The 17,839-nt window shown below is 44.4% G+C and overlaps 4 protein-coding genes across 9 annotated transcripts; 1 reads left to right on the top strand and 3 right to left on the bottom strand.

Annotated features, from left to right (window-relative positions):
* Positions 1 to 4,664: 4,664 nt before the first annotated feature.
* Positions 4,665 to 13,783, top strand: LOC103635784 (probable phosphatase PSR2). 3 transcript variants are annotated; one of them, XM_035961752.1, is made up of 7 exons: positions 4,679 to 5,343; positions 9,943 to 10,071; positions 10,170 to 10,290; positions 10,881 to 11,034; positions 11,133 to 13,079; positions 13,179 to 13,343; positions 13,435 to 13,783. In XM_035961752.1, exons 1-4 carry the CDS (start codon positions 5,095 to 5,097, stop codon positions 10,898 to 10,900), a joined length of 519 nt encoding a protein of 172 aa, XP_035817645.1. In that variant the 5' UTR covers positions 4,679 to 5,094; the 3' UTR covers positions 10,901 to 11,034; positions 11,133 to 13,079; positions 13,179 to 13,343; positions 13,435 to 13,783. The 3 variants fall into 3 exon arrangements, 2 of the variants coding, with proteins under 2 accessions (XP_020398949.1, XP_035817645.1); XM_020543360.3 differs by lacking the exons at positions 13,179 to 13,343; positions 13,435 to 13,783 and having other exon boundaries at positions 4,665 to 5,343; positions 10,382 to 11,034; positions 11,133 to 11,835; XR_004852021.1 differs by lacking the exons at positions 4,679 to 5,343; positions 9,943 to 10,071; positions 10,170 to 10,290; positions 10,881 to 11,034 and having other exon boundaries at positions 12,278 to 13,013; positions 13,179 to 13,783.
* LOC100277590 (uncharacterized) lies at positions 6,063 to 9,250 on the bottom strand. Of its 2 annotated transcripts, XM_035961754.1 has the most exons (3): positions 8,096 to 9,250; positions 7,574 to 7,930; positions 6,063 to 7,028 (listed from the first exon to the last, which is right to left on the bottom strand). In XM_035961754.1, exons 1-3 carry the CDS (start codon positions 8,145 to 8,147, stop codon positions 6,988 to 6,990), a joined length of 450 nt encoding a protein of 149 aa, XP_035817647.1. In that variant the 5' UTR covers positions 8,148 to 9,250; the 3' UTR covers positions 6,063 to 6,987. The 2 variants fall into 2 exon arrangements, with proteins under 2 accessions (XP_035817647.1, XP_035817646.1); XM_035961753.1 differs by having other exon boundaries at positions 7,574 to 8,133.
* Positions 7,492 to 9,374, bottom strand: LOC118473131 (translation initiation factor IF-2-like). The gene is made up of 2 exons (XM_035961751.1): positions 8,888 to 9,374; positions 7,492 to 8,492 (listed from the first exon to the last, which is right to left on the bottom strand). The coding sequence occupies exons 1-2, from the start codon at positions 9,357 to 9,359 to the stop codon at positions 8,203 to 8,205; spliced, it is 762 nt and encodes a 253-aa protein (XP_035817644.1). The 5' UTR covers positions 9,360 to 9,374; the 3' UTR covers positions 7,492 to 8,202.
* Positions 11,795 to 16,839, bottom strand: LOC100279465 (uncharacterized). Of its 3 annotated transcripts, XM_008656585.3 has the most exons (9): positions 15,971 to 16,839; positions 15,210 to 15,809; positions 14,377 to 14,674; positions 14,189 to 14,291; positions 14,012 to 14,107; positions 13,657 to 13,764; positions 13,251 to 13,529; positions 12,542 to 12,685; positions 11,795 to 12,266 (listed from the first exon to the last, which is right to left on the bottom strand). In XM_008656585.3, the coding sequence occupies exons 1-9, from the start codon at positions 16,101 to 16,103 to the stop codon at positions 12,066 to 12,068; spliced, it is 1,962 nt and encodes a 653-aa protein (XP_008654807.1). In that variant the 5' UTR covers positions 16,104 to 16,839; the 3' UTR covers positions 11,795 to 12,065. The 3 variants fall into 3 exon arrangements, with proteins under 3 accessions (XP_008654807.1, NP_001145942.2, NP_001347901.1); NM_001152470.2 differs by having other exon boundaries at positions 11,813 to 12,266; positions 14,012 to 14,291; positions 14,377 to 14,687; positions 15,971 to 16,652; NM_001360972.1 differs by having other exon boundaries at positions 11,816 to 12,266; positions 14,012 to 14,291; positions 15,971 to 16,455.
* Positions 16,840 to 17,839: the final 1,000 nt, after the last annotated feature.

Below are 17,839 nucleotides of genomic sequence, written 5' to 3' on the forward strand. Positions count from 1 at the left end.
GTTTATTCATATTCGGCCAGTGTTCATTCATATTGCTATGTTCCATTCTCAATTTCACACCCGTGGCTAGCTTTCCTACCATTCTCTTCCAAAAAGCAAAAGGGACTGTCTCCCCTGGGCTCGAGATAATTGCATATTTGGGACTCGAAACATTGCGCTTCGCACAAATGCCATTCGAAAGATTTTCTTCGTAAAAGAGGGACTATAAATATGTTCTAATTGATTATACTACCATTTAACGTGTATTATACCTTTTTATAATTTGTTTGCATGTATTTATCATCTAAGGGTCAAAATTACCCCTACCACTCCCTGGATTTGTTCGTTCGTCTCTCTGCTGGAAACGAGCTCTGCGTTCTTCTCGGCTTTTCTCTCGCCGAGCGTGGCGGACGCGCGCGGACGGCTTCTACTACCTCGAGGAGCGCCAGGCAGGATCTGTCACCGTGCCGGGCAGGAGAGCCGCCACCGCGCCGGGCAGGGCAGCCGCCACCGCGCCGGGCAGAGCAGCCGCCACCGCGCCGGGCAGGGTCGCCATCGCTCCGGGCACGACCGCCACCGTGCCGGGCAGGAGAGCCGCCACCGCGGAGAGCCGCCACCGCGCCGAGGGCAGCCGCCACCGCGCCGGGCAGAGCTGCCACCGCGCCGGGCAGGGCCGCCATCGCTCCGGGCACGACGCCGGCGCCGCGCTCCTCGCCCCCGCCGACCACGAGGTGTGGCACGACTGCCTCCCCGTAATCGCTGAGACGGACGCCTGCTTCTCCCCTGACGCCATGGCCACAAACTCCTCTCCAATGTCCGCGACGATGGACGCGCCCAACCTGGAGACGCCAACGTCGGACAGCAGGCTGCACACGGCGGCGCTGGCCTCGGACGAGCCGGTCTCCGCCCTGCCCACGATCGGCTATTTGACCCAACAGCCTGACCACGACTGCCTGCCCGGAGCGGCCATGGAAGTCGTACCACCATCCACTGCGATTGCGCTAGCGAGGTCTTTGTTGCCCCACACTTATCCTTCGACAGTACAGTACAATGAACCTGTACTTACTACCCAAAGGTGATTATTATTTTTACGTTGTTTTTGCTATTGTTATCACCGTTTTAATGGTTATTAGGTTATGTATAGGGTTTGCTATTTGTTAGTATACAATATAGTAAGTATGAAGAAAGCATATGGTTGTCATCTAATTAATCATGCTATCTATTAGATAAAATGATTGCATTTTGTTTAGGTCTGAAAATGAGGTTGTGCAAAATATGCCAAGAGTTGATTGGGATAGCTTACAAATAGTGGAGACACATGACGAGGAAGGTCGAATTGCACTTTTGAGCGAAAATCAAATGTATGCGCTTCTAGGCTTAAGAGAAGATGACCCTACAAATGGACCTGAATATGCTCAACATGTGGTAGATCATGATGAAGATGACATTCCTATTAGTGATGTCGTACCAAGTGATATAGTTATTTCGTATGATAAGGATCACCCAATAATGAAAATTGGTACAATTTACCCAACAATGGAGATGTTTAAGATGGCAGTGCGACAATTTGCCATCAATGAGGAGTTTGCTTTAGGGACAGAGAAGTCAGATACAAGGAGGTATAGGTGTTTTTGCAAGTCTAGCATTGATTGCCCTTGGAAAATAAATGGCACCAAACATAAAGGGCAAAACACTGTTGAGGTGAATAACTTTCCATTTTCCATTAATTATTTGATTTCATAAAATAGTTTCCTTCTCGATAGTTTGACTCTCATTAGTTGTGATTTTTTTGTAGGTGACAGCTTTAACTGATCACCATACTTGTGTTTCTTCCATGAGGATGCAAACTATAACTCCATCTCAGAAGTGGGTAGCTAGTAAGGCTGTGACTATTCTTAGAGATTATCCTAGAATGGGTGCTAAGGAATTGCAGGACAAGCTACAGAAACAATATTCTGTCACAATTTCTTATGACACTGTATGGCGGGGTAAGGAAAAAGCCCTTGCTAAAGTTTATGGCAAATGGGAAGATAGTTTTGAGTTGTTGTTCAGATGGAAGGCTGAGGTTCTAAAGAGATGCCCTGAGAGTGTAGTGGAGATTGATGTAATTGAGGTGGATGGACAAGTATATTTCAATCGTTTTTTCTGTGCTCTAAAACCTTGCATTGATGGTTTTTTCGAAGGTTGCAGGCCTTATTTGAGTATAGATTCTACAGCACTTAATGGAAGGTGGAATGGTCATTTGGCAGTAGCTGTAGCAGTTGATGGACATAATTGGATGTATCCACTCGCTTATGGTTTCATATCTTCTGAAACAGAAAATAATTGGAGTTGGTTCATGCAACAACTAAAGAAGGCAATATGTGATCCTCCACTACTTGCAATTTGCACAGATGCTTGTAAGGGCTTGGAGAATGCAGTGAAGAATGTTTTCCCAACTGCAGAGCAAAGAGAATGCTTTCTTCATCTTATGAAAAATTTCCAGAAAAAATTTAGAGGGTTTGGCAAGATGTATCCTGCAGCAAGGGCTTATAGAGATGACATCTTCTATGAGCATATGGCCTCAATTCTTAATGAATCAATAGAAGTGTTGAAATGGTTACAAGCTAATCATAAGTTGAAGTGGTACAAATGTGCTTTCAATACAGAAATTAAATGTGATTACATTACTAATAATTTAGCAGAGGTCTTCAATAACTGGATAAGGGACATTAAAGACTTGCCTGTGGCTGAGCTTGCTGATAAGATTAGAGAGATGATCATGCAATTATGGAACAAGAGAAGAAATATTGGATACAGGCTACCTGAAGGAAGGATACTTCCAGCAATTATGGTCCAGCTCAAGGCAAATACTAGAGGGTTGGGACATTTAAAAATTGTACCATCTGCTAATTGGAGTGCGGAGGTTTGGGACCATAGCAACAAAAATGAAAGGCACATTGTCAAATTAAATCAAAGGACTTGTACATGTCTTGAATGGCAGCACACTGGTAAACCATGTCAACATGTATTGGCATTTGTAACCAGACAACGAGGAGTGGACCTTGAACAGTTTGTGCATGAATACTACTCTGTGAATAAATTCAAGTCTGCTTACAGCAGAGAGATTGAGCCATTGACAGATAAAACCCAATGGCCACAAGTAGAATTACCTTTTGTTGTTGGTGCACCACTTGCTAAGGGAAGTGCAGGGAGACGAAGGAAACTAAGATTAAAAGGATGTTTGGAAGGTGGCCAAAGGAAGAAAAATGTTGAAGCTGCTAATGGAGGTGAAAATGGTGCTGCTCCAATCAATGCAAAGGGAAAAAAATGATAAGAGGACCAATGACTTGCATTAGATGTGGGGAAAAAGGTCACATGCAAGCTAGTTCCAAGTGTCCACTCAATGGGACCGCAAAAAAGAGGCAAGTATAAATTTTCTTCATCTAAAATATAAAACAATATATTATTATATAATTTATTTATTTTCCTTGTAGAAAGCGGAATCAGCCTAGAATGAATGTTACAAAAGCTAAGACAGGAGAACTTAATACACCACAGAGACCAACTAGTGAAGAAATATTACGAGATAGTCCAGGAAGGATCACTAGAAGGTAAAAGGGAGAGGGACCATCTTTAAAAGATACATAATGTTTATATATACATAAATATTGCTATATTTTTTGTGCAGCCGACTTGCGTTCTTGTTAGGAGAGGGCAGCTCTTCCCAGGCAAGTACCACAAGTCCTGTGAGGATTCCAGCTACGTCAGGTCCAAAAAAGATGACTTCACAGAGGAGGCTATACAGTGGATGAATGATATTTTAATTATTTGTGAAGTCTATACAGTGGATGAATGATATTTTAATTATTTGTGGCTATTTAATATTTATGAGATGAATTTACCTTGGTATATTTGGGGCACATCTTGATATATTCAGACTGCCTTTAGAAGAAACAGGGAGAACATGAACATGCGTCAATAAATAAACATTGCAATCATCACTTATCTGATGATAGCAGACATTTTTCCAGGCCTTTGCCTTTTTTCCACTGAAGTCCAAAGCATGGAACTTTTTTTATTAATTTCTACAGTGAAAGAATTCAGAAAAGTTCTTGCAGAAAAAGGAGGACAAGATTCAAAAAAAAAATCCTGTGATTATATTGCTGTGCACAGTCAAAGTCCTGTGATTATATTGCTGTGCACAGTCAAAGTATATTTGGGGGATTTAGAGAAAAGATTCCTGACCAATATCAGACACATGCAGTATCCTTTAACCTCACCCAATAGGCTATTTCCACTGAAATATGATTGCATAGTGGACTACTAAATACCAACAAGCAGTAGCAGTACACATTGCAAGGTTACATCAGCCTCCGTCCTCCTGACGACGGTAGTGGTTGGGGCTATCAGGCTGATCCACAAGTCAGGAACTGTCAAGTCTTGTTTGGAGTTTTCAGAAGCGCGTAAATGGACAGATGCAGGCTGCAGCTGGCGTTTTGGCGGTTATTAACCACCTTTTGCAGAATGCTTATATGGAATTAGGCACTCACTCATAACAATCTTTTTTCCCACTTTTTACTAGCTGAGTAATGGCTTCAGTCACTGAAATTGAACGATGGATGCTAACTGAGCCGGTAGTAATTCAGAACGCACCAAAACTAACACTGCGCTGATGATACGATGGATGCTAACTTTTCCGAGTAGACGAGTGGCGAGGAAGGCAACAGGAACGCAGAATTTCCAGCAGAGAGACGAACGAACAAGCCCAGGGAGAGGTAGGGGTAATTTTGACCCTTAGATGATAAATACATGCAAACAAATTATAAAAAAGGTATAATACACGTTAAATGGTAGTATAATCAATTAGAACATATTTATAGTCCCTTTTTTACGAAGAAAATCTTTTGAATGGCATTTGTGCGAAGCGCAATGTTTCGAGTCCCAAATATGCAATTATCTCCCTGGGCTCTAGCTATACACGGGATACTGTCAAACCAGCCCTTAAGAGGGAATTGAGGGAACCTGCCGACACAAATGAAAGATAGAGCAGCGACCACGACTCTATGATTGCTTCGGTGCTTCCTCCCCGTTCCGTTCTCCCAATCGCGGCTAAGTCTCCGCCTCCAGAGACAGATGTCGGCGGCGACGGAGGTTGCGCCAGTTCAGCAACCGAGCCATCCGGCGGCGGCGGGGTGGCTCGGCCTCGGTCTGCTCTTCCAGATCCTGCTCCGGATCATCCGCTCCTCCTGGGCGCAGCTTCTCTCCTTCGTGCGCCTGCGCCACCGGCTCCTCCCAGTTACCGCGTCGCCTGAGCTGGCCTTCGTGCAGCTCCCACCCGAGGCGCCTGCTGACGCGTCGCCTCCGCCGCTTCGGCGGCTCATGGTACGGACCTCCATGCCTTCGGCCTGCTGGGCACGCGAAATGATGGTGACTTTGGTAGTTTGGACATTTGGAGGGCCAAGGATCAGTTGGAAATTGGAACTATATATGGGGTTATTCGTAATAAGACTGGTTGCAACGGTTCACTCTTGGCCTCCCCTCCCCTAGTCCTATAGCTCGCGTAGGGGCTACACAGCAACTCTTGAACCCGCAACGGCGTCCTCTACAAAGCGTTTGAAAGAAAAGAAAAGAAAATAGAAAATGAAGTTAGTTATGTTAGTTATGTAGAAATATATATTTAATGTGTAGAGGGATATATAAGAGAATTTATAGGGGAAACAGTTGCGTGATGAGTGAATATAGGGGAGAGAATCTTGCTGACGTGGCTGCATAGTAATATTTAGGAGGAAAAATTTAGAGAACACCGCTGCTAATAGTCTAATAACTGACTGCTGATTAAAGGGATACTAGTCAAATGCCCGTGCCTCGCTACGGTTTTCTGAACAAAATAAATTGTCACGGTCTTGACGGATACGATTAGGATAAAGCATTGTATAATTAGTACAAACCAGAACGGATTAAAGCTAAACGAATAGATTATGATGTCAAGACCGGAGTCTTGACGTCTCGTCTTGTATGAGAAGTCATAAGTACGCGCGTGTACCTTGCATCATGGCTTTGAACCAGGAAGCAATAACAAAGTATTCACAAGTCTCGAGCAATATATAACCTAAGAGTTTATTGTGAAATATCTGTGCAGGTTCTGATAGCTCTAATCCATATAGTCTCATTAGATTGTAACAGTATAAATACATCAGCTGTACCACACTGATACACTGCAGCTAAGCCTTGCTCAACCTGGCCAGAAGACATATTACTTACATCTTACTAAAGAGCATCGACCTAGGTGCCTATGATCAAACTGGAACTTCAACTAATCCTAACGACCTGTTTGGAAGGCAGGAAAAATGTTTGTTCCTGTGTATTTCGTGTGAAATACAGCCTATACGAAATTCATGCGTTCAAAAATGGGCCTAAACATTTTCTACAAAACTTAGCAATTACTCGGGCCAGTCTAGCAACTGCAGACTTCGACATCATGAGCATCGTGGGAAAGTCGCAGTACACTGAGCATCAGTAGGTTCCTTCCGTAGTGTTCTCTTTTCTTTTAATCATAGTTCCATCTCCACGGCCGAGACCAGAACAGCAACGGTGCCGGAGCTACACATTTGTAACCAAAGTATTTCATCTTTCTTGCAGTAGTAATCATGCCATGAAAATCCTATCCTTGTTTCAACAACCCTACCTTGCTATTCGTGAATGTCCACCATACAAGGGTATAGCCCGTTGATAAGCAGTGTAATTATAACTTAAAAGTTACATATAGTACAAATTATCCAAAAATTATTGCTACAAATTAAAATTTTCCAAGGCAAGCAGTGTAAATATAACATGGCTTAAAATATGAGAGCAGCAAGCGAGCATGTGCTGAAATAAAAACAAAATACTCACCAGGTACCAATAGGCTTTAACCCAACCTTCCCATTATGTGGAGGTAGTGCTAACTCCGTCACATTCCTCTTCCCAAGTGGGGTAATTGTTTGGATCCTTGAAGAGAATATGGTGCCTTTAGCAGAGAAGATGATGTCATCCAGGTGTTTGCCCAACGGTTAGGGCGACATCTTTTCCTGCTTGATTGAGTTTACCATTACCATATCTGGAGAATAAGGGAATAACATATCGCGTGTGCACAAAAAAACATCCTTTTTGTTGACTGAGTGATCATTCTATTTTTCTTTCCTTTTGTGTATTTTTCATACTCATTCTATTTTTCTTTCCTTTCGTGTATTTTTCATACACACTTGGACATTCTATTTACCCCTTGCTGACAGGATATATGAAGATTGATATGTGAAGTTAGCTGATTTAGGCCCAACCCAATTAATTTGCATGGACCATTAATGCCCATTGGCATGCATGAACACAGAGAGATGCAATGTATATTGTTAATCCGAGCACACACTCAAAAGAAAACAGACATATTTGTAGCGACAAGTTTTTCGGGACAATTCTACTATAACTTAGAAGTTACATGTAGTACAAATTACCTAGAAATTATTGCTGCAAATTAAAATTTTCCAAGGCAAGCAGTGAAGTTATAACATGGTTTAAAACATGAGAGCAACAAGCGAGCATATGCTGAAATAAAAATAAAATATTCGATAAAATGTACCAATAGTCTTTAACTGAACCTTCTCATTGTCACATTCCTCTTCCCACGGCCTCTTGGTTTTTTGGAGATTGAGGTCCCATGGGAACAATGACATCATTGTTGTAGGCCTCAACATTGGTTCCATCATAACAATCATCAAGGCTTTGTGAATTGGCAGAGCAACAGTGGTCTTTTGTGAACCATCAATAACTCTTTGAAGAACTGGCAGCAACAACATTGGTGCCTTGGGAGCTCCCTCTCGTTGTCGCAACGGTAGCTGCCTTTGTGTAGGCTGGGCGCAGCGGCGACTGCACCTATGCCCCAGCACGGGGGCACCTGGTAGCAGCGACTTCGGAGCTGCACTACACAAGAATAGAACTGCAACACACAAGCCCGATTGACACAATATTTTACCCACAACCTTATTACATGGACAGAAAAATATGGCAACAAAGAACTCAGAAAAGATCAATCCTTGAACTCCATATTCAGATAATCGTGAAACCATAAAAAGGGCAGAAATTAGGGGAGTGCACTGCTAACCGTGCGAGTGCGACCGCCTTGAGATGCCAGCTTCGCTCGTGTTCTGTGTCATTTCCTCCACTTCACTGTACCATTTCTTCCCACTTCCGCTTGATAAATGCTTACCCCTATTTGCTCGCTCTCGGACGAATCCATTCGCCCGGCGGCACCACCGCCCCCCGTTTCGCTCGCGAGAGGAAGGGACTGGGCGTCAGCGCACGATGGCCACTGCCGCCTTGTGCGTCACCGACGCCGGCGACTTCATCGGGTCGTGGATCGTCAAAATCCTGCTCGCCCGTGGGTACGCAGTCCGGGCACCTCCCGCCACGCAGATTGGTACGTGCTGGGCATTGGCTGCTGCCTCCCTCCCTCTCTGGAGGTTTGGAGAGTCCGCCTTGCTGACGCTCTAGCATATCATCTGCAGCAAGAGGAGGGAGAGGTCAGGATATGGAGGATCTGAGCGGCCAGCGAGAAGTGGATCTGGGGGGGCGCCGTCTGCGAGTTGCGTGCGTCGGCGGGGGCGCGCGAGAGGCGGATCCTTCCATGAGGTCGGGGGCGAGAGTACGGGAGGAGTGGCGAGCGGCTGGTTTATAGATCGGGGGTGGGGGAGGCATCACGAGGTAGTTGAGATGCCGAGGGGCGCGGCGGGAGGGCGACGCGAGAATCGGATCCTGGATTGCGAGCTTGCCGAGGGGCGCGGCGGGAGGGCGACGCGAGAATCGGATCCTGGACTGCGAGCTTGCCGAGGGGCGCGGGGGAGAAGCGGATCGTGGGGCAGAGTGAGCGCGGACTGAACGATGAGGGAAGGTATACCGCGGATAAGTACGATAAACGGAGGATGCAGATGAGGCATGCGGGTGGCGAGGATGGCAGTCACGGCATGCATAGACGCGGTTGGAGCGGGCGCGTCAAGCACTACACGAAGCATGGGCGTGGATGTCGGAGGCGACATGTAGATACATGGTTGGAGCGAGCGAGGATGGTGGGCATGGCATGTAAGGACGCGGTTCGAGCGGATGTAGTTGGCGACGCGAGCGAGGCGATGAAACTCTATGGCGACGAGCGGGGCGGGGCGGGGGGGGTGCCTGATGGGGGGTGGAGACGGCGTGGGGATGGCGGCTGCGGGGTCGGCGGGGATGGCGGATGCGGGGTCGGGCTGCGGGGTCGGCGGGAATGGCGCGTGGGTCGGCGGGGATGGAGGGATGTTTTGTAAAACGGTGACGCAGGCGTGTGAGATGCTCGATGGGTTGATTAGAAGAAGAATAGTGATTTTTTGTAAAATCATGACGCATGACGACCGTTGAAACTGGTGCTTTAAGTATAGTATAGATATGCTTCTGTAGCTGGACTCATGCGGGCTAGCCGGCTAGGTCGATAATATCCAATGTAAAAACTGAAAAGTTAGTGATCATTCCGCAGGTTTTCATCTAGTTTACTTTTGGGGAACGTATCCTGTGCTCATGGAGCTCTTGTGCTCATATGAACACTTTAAATCTGGTGCCTTCATTTCTTATCCAGGGGGTGAGGGCAGCAATGGCACACAGAAGAGACAGGCGGCGTGGCGTAAAAAAGGTGGCACATAGAAGAAACTAAGAAATGTCTATTCACATTTGGATAAGAAATGAAGGCACCAGATTTAAAGTGCTCATATAAGCACATGATACGTTCCCTTACTTTTGAGCTCTGCTGGCCGGTGGGTGGTACGGTTTCCAATTTCTAGGCATGAGTCCTAAGTCCTGATTGACTGCTCAGTGTTAACATGATTCTCGGCTATAATTTTTTTTACATTTGGTTTCTATTTGCCTCTCTTAGTTATGGCTATCAAGTCTACTTTAATGAACTTCCTATGATACTTGCATAATCTGCAGGTCGTGCTTGACTTGGATGAGACTTTAGTTTGCGCGTACGAGTCATCGAGCCTTCCTTCTACTATGCGCACACATGCTGTTGAGGCAGGATTGCATCGCTTTGACATGGAGTGCGTATTGTCTGAAAAGGCAAGTAAATTGCAGTGTTTTGCCTTTGCTCTATCTATTGCTGTTTTCAGTATGCTTCTTAGAAAGGCACTTACACAAGTATATTTCGTGGTTTACAGGATACTGAGGGAAGGCAGAGGATAAATCGTGTAACTGTCTTTGAGCGTCCTGGCTTACATGAGTTTTTGCAGCGAACTAGCGAATTTGCTGACCTTGTTCTCTTTACAGCTGGTTTGGAAGGTTTGATCTCCTGTATTTTTTTTTTCTGTTTTGTGACAACAAAAGCCAGGTTGATCTCAGCTCACGCCCACTGATCTGTCCTCTTATCCAGGCTATGCAAAACCTCTAGTTGACAGGATAGATGCTCACAACAGATTCACTCACCGTCTCTATCGGCCATCAACTGTTAATACATAAGTCGCCGTTGGCATTTCCATAAGTTATTAGTGACGGGATGTTAAATTCATGAGGTTTCCTGCTCGTAAAAAATCAGCTACTTTCAGTTGGAGGCTAAGTCTCGAGTATAAATTTTCCATGTCCCTAGTGATTCATCAACAGCATATTAGCATCAAAGCACTCTCAATGCAGGCCGATTGGACAGATTCAGTTCATCCTTTTTTGTTTGTTGCTGATTTCGCTATCTTATGTAGTTATTTTCTTGTTCATGACCAGTTTATGTGAACCACAAATCTGGCTTTACTGATGCTTCCGTGAACCCTCATATATTATGCTGGTTGGACCAAATTGTTATTCAGCGAGAAAGGGAGTCCTTTGTTGCATTAGCTGAGCTGGTTCGATCAGTCTTTGATACTGTGTGTTTATAATTTCAGGGAATACAGAGAGCATGTAAAAGACCTTTCTTGTTTGTCCAAAGATTTCCAGAGAATTGTCCTTGTTGACAACAACCCATACAGTTTCTTACTGCAACCATTGAATGGAATACCATGCGTTACGTTTTCGGCTGGACAACCTGTTGACGACCAGGTAAAAACTGGCTACGTACATGAACAATTCTTTGGCTCGACAGTTGCAGTCTCTGCTCTCTACTGTTACTGATCCCTTTACGTGTTCTGGCATTTTAGCTTATGGGAACGATGTTTCCGCTTCTCAAGCATCTCGCTCTCCAAAAAGATGTGAGGCCTGCATTGTATGAAGCATTTCACATGCCAGAGTGGTTCCAAAGACAAGGAATCCCACAAATTGAACAGGCAGTCTAGGAATTGCAGCTACCACATTGGACAATTGAAAGTCTCAAAAACCTGCTACTGTACAGTAGAACTCTTTTAGCTCTCCCCTACCAGCGTTATTAATTCCCTTGACGGAGTCTCAGCAGCACAACCACCGTGGCATCCTGCTCGTAGCCGCCAGGCGTGGCGGGAGGGCGAGGTTGGAGTCTGCGTGCTGCATCAATCCAAGCAGTCGACGCAGACTGGTTCGCAGCACGGCGCAACCCATTCATGGCACGTCACTTCCCTAGGAGCTGGACCACTTCATCTTCATCCGTGCATGGCCTTTCATCAATGGCAACAACTTCTATTAGAGGCCGAGTGAAGCACTTCCAGAGCCGAACCAAACGGATAACGTTTTTAGTTCCTCTGTAGTAGTAACAGTTAGCACTGTTAGTAGCTAGTTGCATTACCATTCCCGCACTCCCTCTTGAAACAAACAGCACCATGGTTGTAGTGCTCCCAACCATTATTTAGGTCAAGAACCAGAAATCCGGTTGAAAACACAGTGCATCAGATTAAACGACAAAGGCAAATCTATGAATTCCATTTTGCTATACCATGAGTTGGATCAACACTGTAGTACATGGCAACTGTACAGAAAAAAAAAGGAACCACTTTTCTCATATTTACATGCATGAACCAGCGCATATACACGATCGATTCACCTTGCAAAACAGGTTTTTCAACGCCAAGTGTTGACCTAAAAAAACCACGAAGCCAAATCCTACTGCAAAAGGAAACATGTTGTTTCAGGAGCCAGTAGCTTCAGAAAGTGTTGCCTACTTGTCAGGAACGAGTCTGATTGGCCGTTGAACTATATTTGAACGAAAGCCATCGGTGTTGCAACGCTTCGCTGGCCGTTGGTCTGTTTCTGGGATTTATTTGCAGCAGGTAAGACAAAAAGTCAACAAATTTCTTGTCTGGGCACTGCAAGTGGCGCCGCAAAGAGGATTTCTCTGGGATCAAATACTCCAACTGATCTGTCTCCTATTTTTTAGCAGGAAATGGAATGGAAAAAGTAAGTATCCAGTGATGAATGGAAACTGCACAAAGAACAAACAACTAAAATTCTTATGCCAAAGATCTCATGGTGTGATGGTGACAACAAACTGTTAGGGTACCTCGTTCCAGTAATTACCAGTCATGTGGTTTTCAGGTCATCATTCAAAATCAACACGAACAACATCACTGATTTGTTGTCAACTATAGTGCATACTGAAACAAAGTTATGTTGGTAATCTTGCATATAATCCAATAATTACCTCGTTCGTGTGGAAAAGGTCATAGTCATCTGTGAAGTACTTCTGGGTCTCCTGTCCTGATGCAAGCATTTCCATATCAATTGGACCAATTATCCCAATCATACGAGCAAGAATGATTGGCATTGATTCATTAGGAAAGAGTACCTGTGACATGTCAAAAGGGTCCAAGTCACATCTATGACGTCTTTTAGAAAACAGGAGTACATATAGCAAATACTACTGTCAGTTTCAAGAGACAATGATTCCCCGTTATATGCATTCTGAAATCACAAGCATTTTCCAGATGTTTAGCAATTTAAGCTTTTGAAACCACAGGAAAATAGCCACCACACAAGGTTCGAATCGTAAATTCGCATTTGGGTACATATTTCTTCGTAATGCAATGTCACCTAAGGTTCAACCAACATGTCAAGCACCTACAGAATTCTGGCATATATACATCTTCTCTGGATGAGATGAGTAACAAAACAAGGTAAAACAACACAATGAGAATCTCAAATGCCAACAGTTATTTACCACAGTAAATGCCAACACAATGGTAAACAAGATTTTGTTAGTTTCAATATAAGCTTAAAAGACATGCAAGGATTTAACTGTAAGCACAACCTTACTTGTCATTTGTTTTTTTTTATTTCAGTTGGTTCACATGTTGAAATTTCAATATTATACCAAACAAAACAGAGAACAGGAAGTCAAGATATATACTTACTTCACCAGTGTACAGTTCAGATAAGATGCAGCCAAGAGACCAAATGTCAATTTTCTGATCATATGGTAAACCCAAGATGACCTCAGGAGATCGGTAAGAACGTGATTGGACATATAAGTTTAAGTTATCTGACAAGAAGCAGCTGCTTCCAAGATCAATAACTTTGATTTCACATCTGCTGTAGCTCTTCAGAAGGATATTCTCTGGTTTCAGATCACAGTGAACTATGTTTAAATGATGCAAGTACACCAAAGCCTCCAAGCATTGTCGAGCTATAGCCTGAAAGCAAAGAGAAAACACTCTTACATTTGTAGCTGCAAATGCTTTTCTAATTACTTGAATTAGAGTTAACTAATCCATATGACAGCAGTAAGGAGTAATTTGATCACAAAACAGTTGCATATACCTGTATTCTGGGCAGTGAAAAGTACACCTCGTCACCAGACTCCTGGTTATATTTCTGAAACTCATAAAGATTTGCCCGTAGTAACTCAGTGACAATAAAGAGATGTTCCTGTTGAATTGTTTCACCATCAGCAATTTGCACGTTCAAAAGTGAGCTTGGATAAATATCAAATATGTAAATTGTAAAAGTATACATAACAAACAGGAAAAACATGCAACCTTTTATTCTTAATGGATCCTTAGCACTTGGTATGAATGACCTCCCTAAGAGCAATATGGCTGTTGATTGAATTCTATGGTGTAAATGAAAGCACAAGACCTAGTTCACTGAATAAGTGAATATGTGCATCACACACCTGATAGTAAAAATAATCATAGAGACGCAATATATGATGATCATCATCTGGATCATACTTATTGACAAACTTGAGGAGCTTTATCTCATCCAAACTCTGGTCAAAGAAATCCTTGTCATTTTTAATTATTTTAAGGCATACATCAACTCCAGTGCGAAGGTCGTGTGCCCGTACAACCTTGCTGAATGCAGCAGAACCAAGATACTCATTGATACGATATCTTCCAGCTATAACGGAATCCATGACAATAGGGAATTCTTTGTTTTCCTCAAAGCCAGTCCTGCAGTGGACATCTTAGCATGAGCACAGTGCCCCTAAAATGATTTGGCAGCAGAAGAAAATAAGAAAGGTGTCTGATGGTGAACCTGTTCTTCCGGTGGAATATTTTCAGGTCAAATACTTCATACTCCTGCTGAAACTTAGAGAGTGCAGGATCAATTTTTGGATCTTCCTGAAATTTGCGAGCGGTAGGGTTTTGAAGATCTGTATCTTCTGTCTTGAAGTCTTCCACCCCATAAACATCAAAAGGGACTGCACTCTCAGGAGAAGGAAGTATGCAGTAGCTATCTTTTAGAAATTCTTTGCCATTAGCATTTTCCTCGTTTGTTACCATACATACATCTAGGTTGGTATTTCCTCTGACGTCATCTTCAAGTCCAGTACCTGAAAAAGATAACTAGAGTTAAAACAAAAAACATTAAGTCAAGGGAAAAAAACCCCTCGGGGTTAGAATGTTAGATAGGTGAATGACGAATTTCAGATTTACAAAGGCATACAGATCCGGACTAAGAAGCAAAAGCTGTGCTCACTGCATCTGGGCTGTGGCTGCAGCTCAACAACAGAATCCTATTGTAGCTAAGACTTGCAGCTGCAGCCGCTGCAATCTCAAGTGAGCAGGTTAAAATTTCATCATGGACATGTGGAACTAGATTCAGCCTTCCTTTATATTACAATTATACCCACTGTTGCGGATAGCAGTGACTATAAACTCAACTAACCATTACAAACCCTGAAATTCATGGCAATGAAATTTAGGGTTTATTTTATATTCTGAGAAAGGGCACTTATGTGAAGCAAAATAGTAGTCAGGGATTAGCACAAATTCCAAACTCTCAGAGTGATCCAAATGACAATGTCGTGAAGTGAGTAAATGTGAGAAATGAAACTGAGCAAAGGGAAAGAGGTAAGAACTACTTACTCTCAAGAGCATCTTCATCAGCCAAGTACGGAGTAAGCATTTGAAGTTCCTTCTCCAGAGCACTAAGATTCAAGCCGTCGTCCTCTCCTTTCTTGAAATCCACTAACTGTTCGCTAGCATCAACTAACGAATTCAGTCTGAACAAGAAAGCTTCTGCAACACACTCATCAAGCCCCTCCGTGTGGTCCTCCATGGTATGATACCTCCCATAAACAGAAACAGCGGAGCAAGAATCTCTCAACAACTCCTCATTATAGCAACAACCACAAGGTGGCGAAGAGCAAGCATTCTTCGCCTGTGTGCACCCATGAGAGTCCGCATTGCAGTCTCTATGTACGTGTCTGAGACCGCAGCCATCGCCAAGCTCCGGCGTCTCAGTCCGCTGCAAGCTGACGTCAGGACCAACAATGAACTTGTCCTCCCCTTCGCTGCCATCGCTCTCCGTGCTGTGTAACAGGTGGTTGTCGTAGAGCCAGTTGTCAGTGAAGAACGCATCAGTGGTGTCGTACTCGCGGGCCGTCCCGAACTCCATCTCCGACGAGGACGCCTCCGACGGTGCGCGAGGTGGTGGTGACCATAGACCGCACGGATTCAGCATACCTGATCCCCACGGGGAGAAGCCAAGACAAGCATAACCGACCAAAATTAGGATCAGAAAAGTAAACAGACAAGCAATCGCGCGAAGTATCGAGATTGGGAGCGGTGTCAATGAGGGCATGTACGCATTGGGAAAAAAAAACTGTCGCAAAAGCACGCGGTACCTGAGGGCGTGGAAGGCATGCTGACGAAGGTATCAGAGGAGGAGCAGGAGCGTGGGCTGGCGATCGCGCCGCCGCACGAGGCGCGGAGCCTCAGCGGCGGAAGCTGGGGGTCATCGAATCCAGGCGCCGACATGGCTGGGTGCGAGCCGACTTGCGCCCGGGTCAAGCTCGCGGTCGCTCAGCCTGCAGCGGCTCTACCATTTGAAGCGAAGCGAGGGGCAAAGCAAGCGGGCTGGCCGACGCAGGCACGCAGCCACAATGAGGGGGTCGCTGACGCGCCGAGGACGGGCGGGGCGAAGGCGGCGGCACGGCACGGGATCCAACGGCCGCCGCGCCCGGCGCCGCACAACAACTCTTCTAGAGTGCGCGTGGCGTCTGGACCCGCCGCCCCCAGAGGCGCAGGCGGTAGGCCCAGCCGTCGGCGTCCGCGGGGATGCGGGGCGTCGCTGTCGCGTGGCGACTGGCGATGCGGTGGGTGGTCGGGGAGGTGGGGAGTGGACTCCGATGTGGATTGCCGCCATTATTGTCGGTGGCTGGCGCAGGGACCCGCAGCATACCTGGACGCCGTCCTCTTTGCGCTGCTTCGCTGGGAGAAGTGGGGATTATCTGCGCCTGCCAAGGGGCCGGCGGCGTCCCCGTGAGTACACCGTGACAGCCAGCCAACCGGAGCCCCAAATGTTGGCGCTCACGGTGGCGTCAGATCAGATCCCAACAGCAGAGCAGACAGCAGACTGGGACACCAGATCCGACGAGGGAGGCGGTTCGTACTGTCTCGTGTCTCGTCTAGTCGTCTCCACATCCACATATAGAACGCATCATAAACACTCACTCAATCGCTCCCGATCATTAAAAAACCCAAAAAAAAATGTGGCCGGCTACTGAATCAAACTAACTCATGTCGCGAGTTATCGGTTCGTTCGAAGATTGATTTGTTTATAGTTTTAATGAGGAGCCGGTATTTCACACTCATGTAGTTAATAAGAAGTTATTGATTCTAAATTTATGTTATTTTATATAATGTATTATACTTTATAATTAGTTGATAGATGGAGCTAGATCCTATAAAATAATACTATGACTCTGTCGCTTTATTTGTAATGGACGTATAGACAATCGATAATAGAATATAGATAGATACAACATATATACGGTGTAGAGTATATAGAATAGATAGTATAGTATAGACTAATAGACTATGGATATACAGTATAGTGTTAGGATATATTTTATATATGTCAATATTTTATTTATTTGATTCAAAGTCTATGGATATGTTACTTTGTATTATTACGCTGAGCTTTAGATAAATATAAAAATATTGTTTTTATGCCTCTACATCTAAATCACAAGCTAAACGAAATAGATCGAGTTTATAAACGAGTTGAACTGAACTAATTTAGGGGGTGTTTGAATGTACTAGAGCTAATAGTTAGTGGCTAAAATTAACTATTTTTACTATTTTTAGTAAATTAGTTAATAGTTAGCTAGCTATTTGTTAGCTACGTAAGAGTAACTCCAAGAGATTAGTTAAAAAGACTAGCCAAATTTACTGATTTAGCTACTCTCTAAAATAGATTTTAAAGAAAAAGTGTAGGCTAATCCAACAGTCTCGGTAAACCTACGGACTGAATAGAGAGTGAAGCAGACTATCCAAAATTATAGTAGTTCAAGTTATGATGAATCTAGTAACTTCATTTTTATATTGTAAAATTTTATGAAATATCTAGTATAACAGGTAGTGATTGATTTAGGATAAAATTAAAAAGGACTAATTCATGTGGACCAAGAAAGTAGTACGATTTGGAGTTATCATCAACCTTGCGTTCACCTCTAACTACATAAATGTCACGTGTCTCATCCTGCAGGCAT

This window comes from Zea mays, chromosome 8 (genome assembly GCF_902167145.1).
Source record: "Zea mays cultivar B73 chromosome 8, Zm-B73-REFERENCE-NAM-5.0, whole genome shotgun sequence".
Classification (NCBI taxonomy): Eukaryota; Viridiplantae; Streptophyta; class Magnoliopsida; order Poales; family Poaceae; genus Zea; species Zea mays.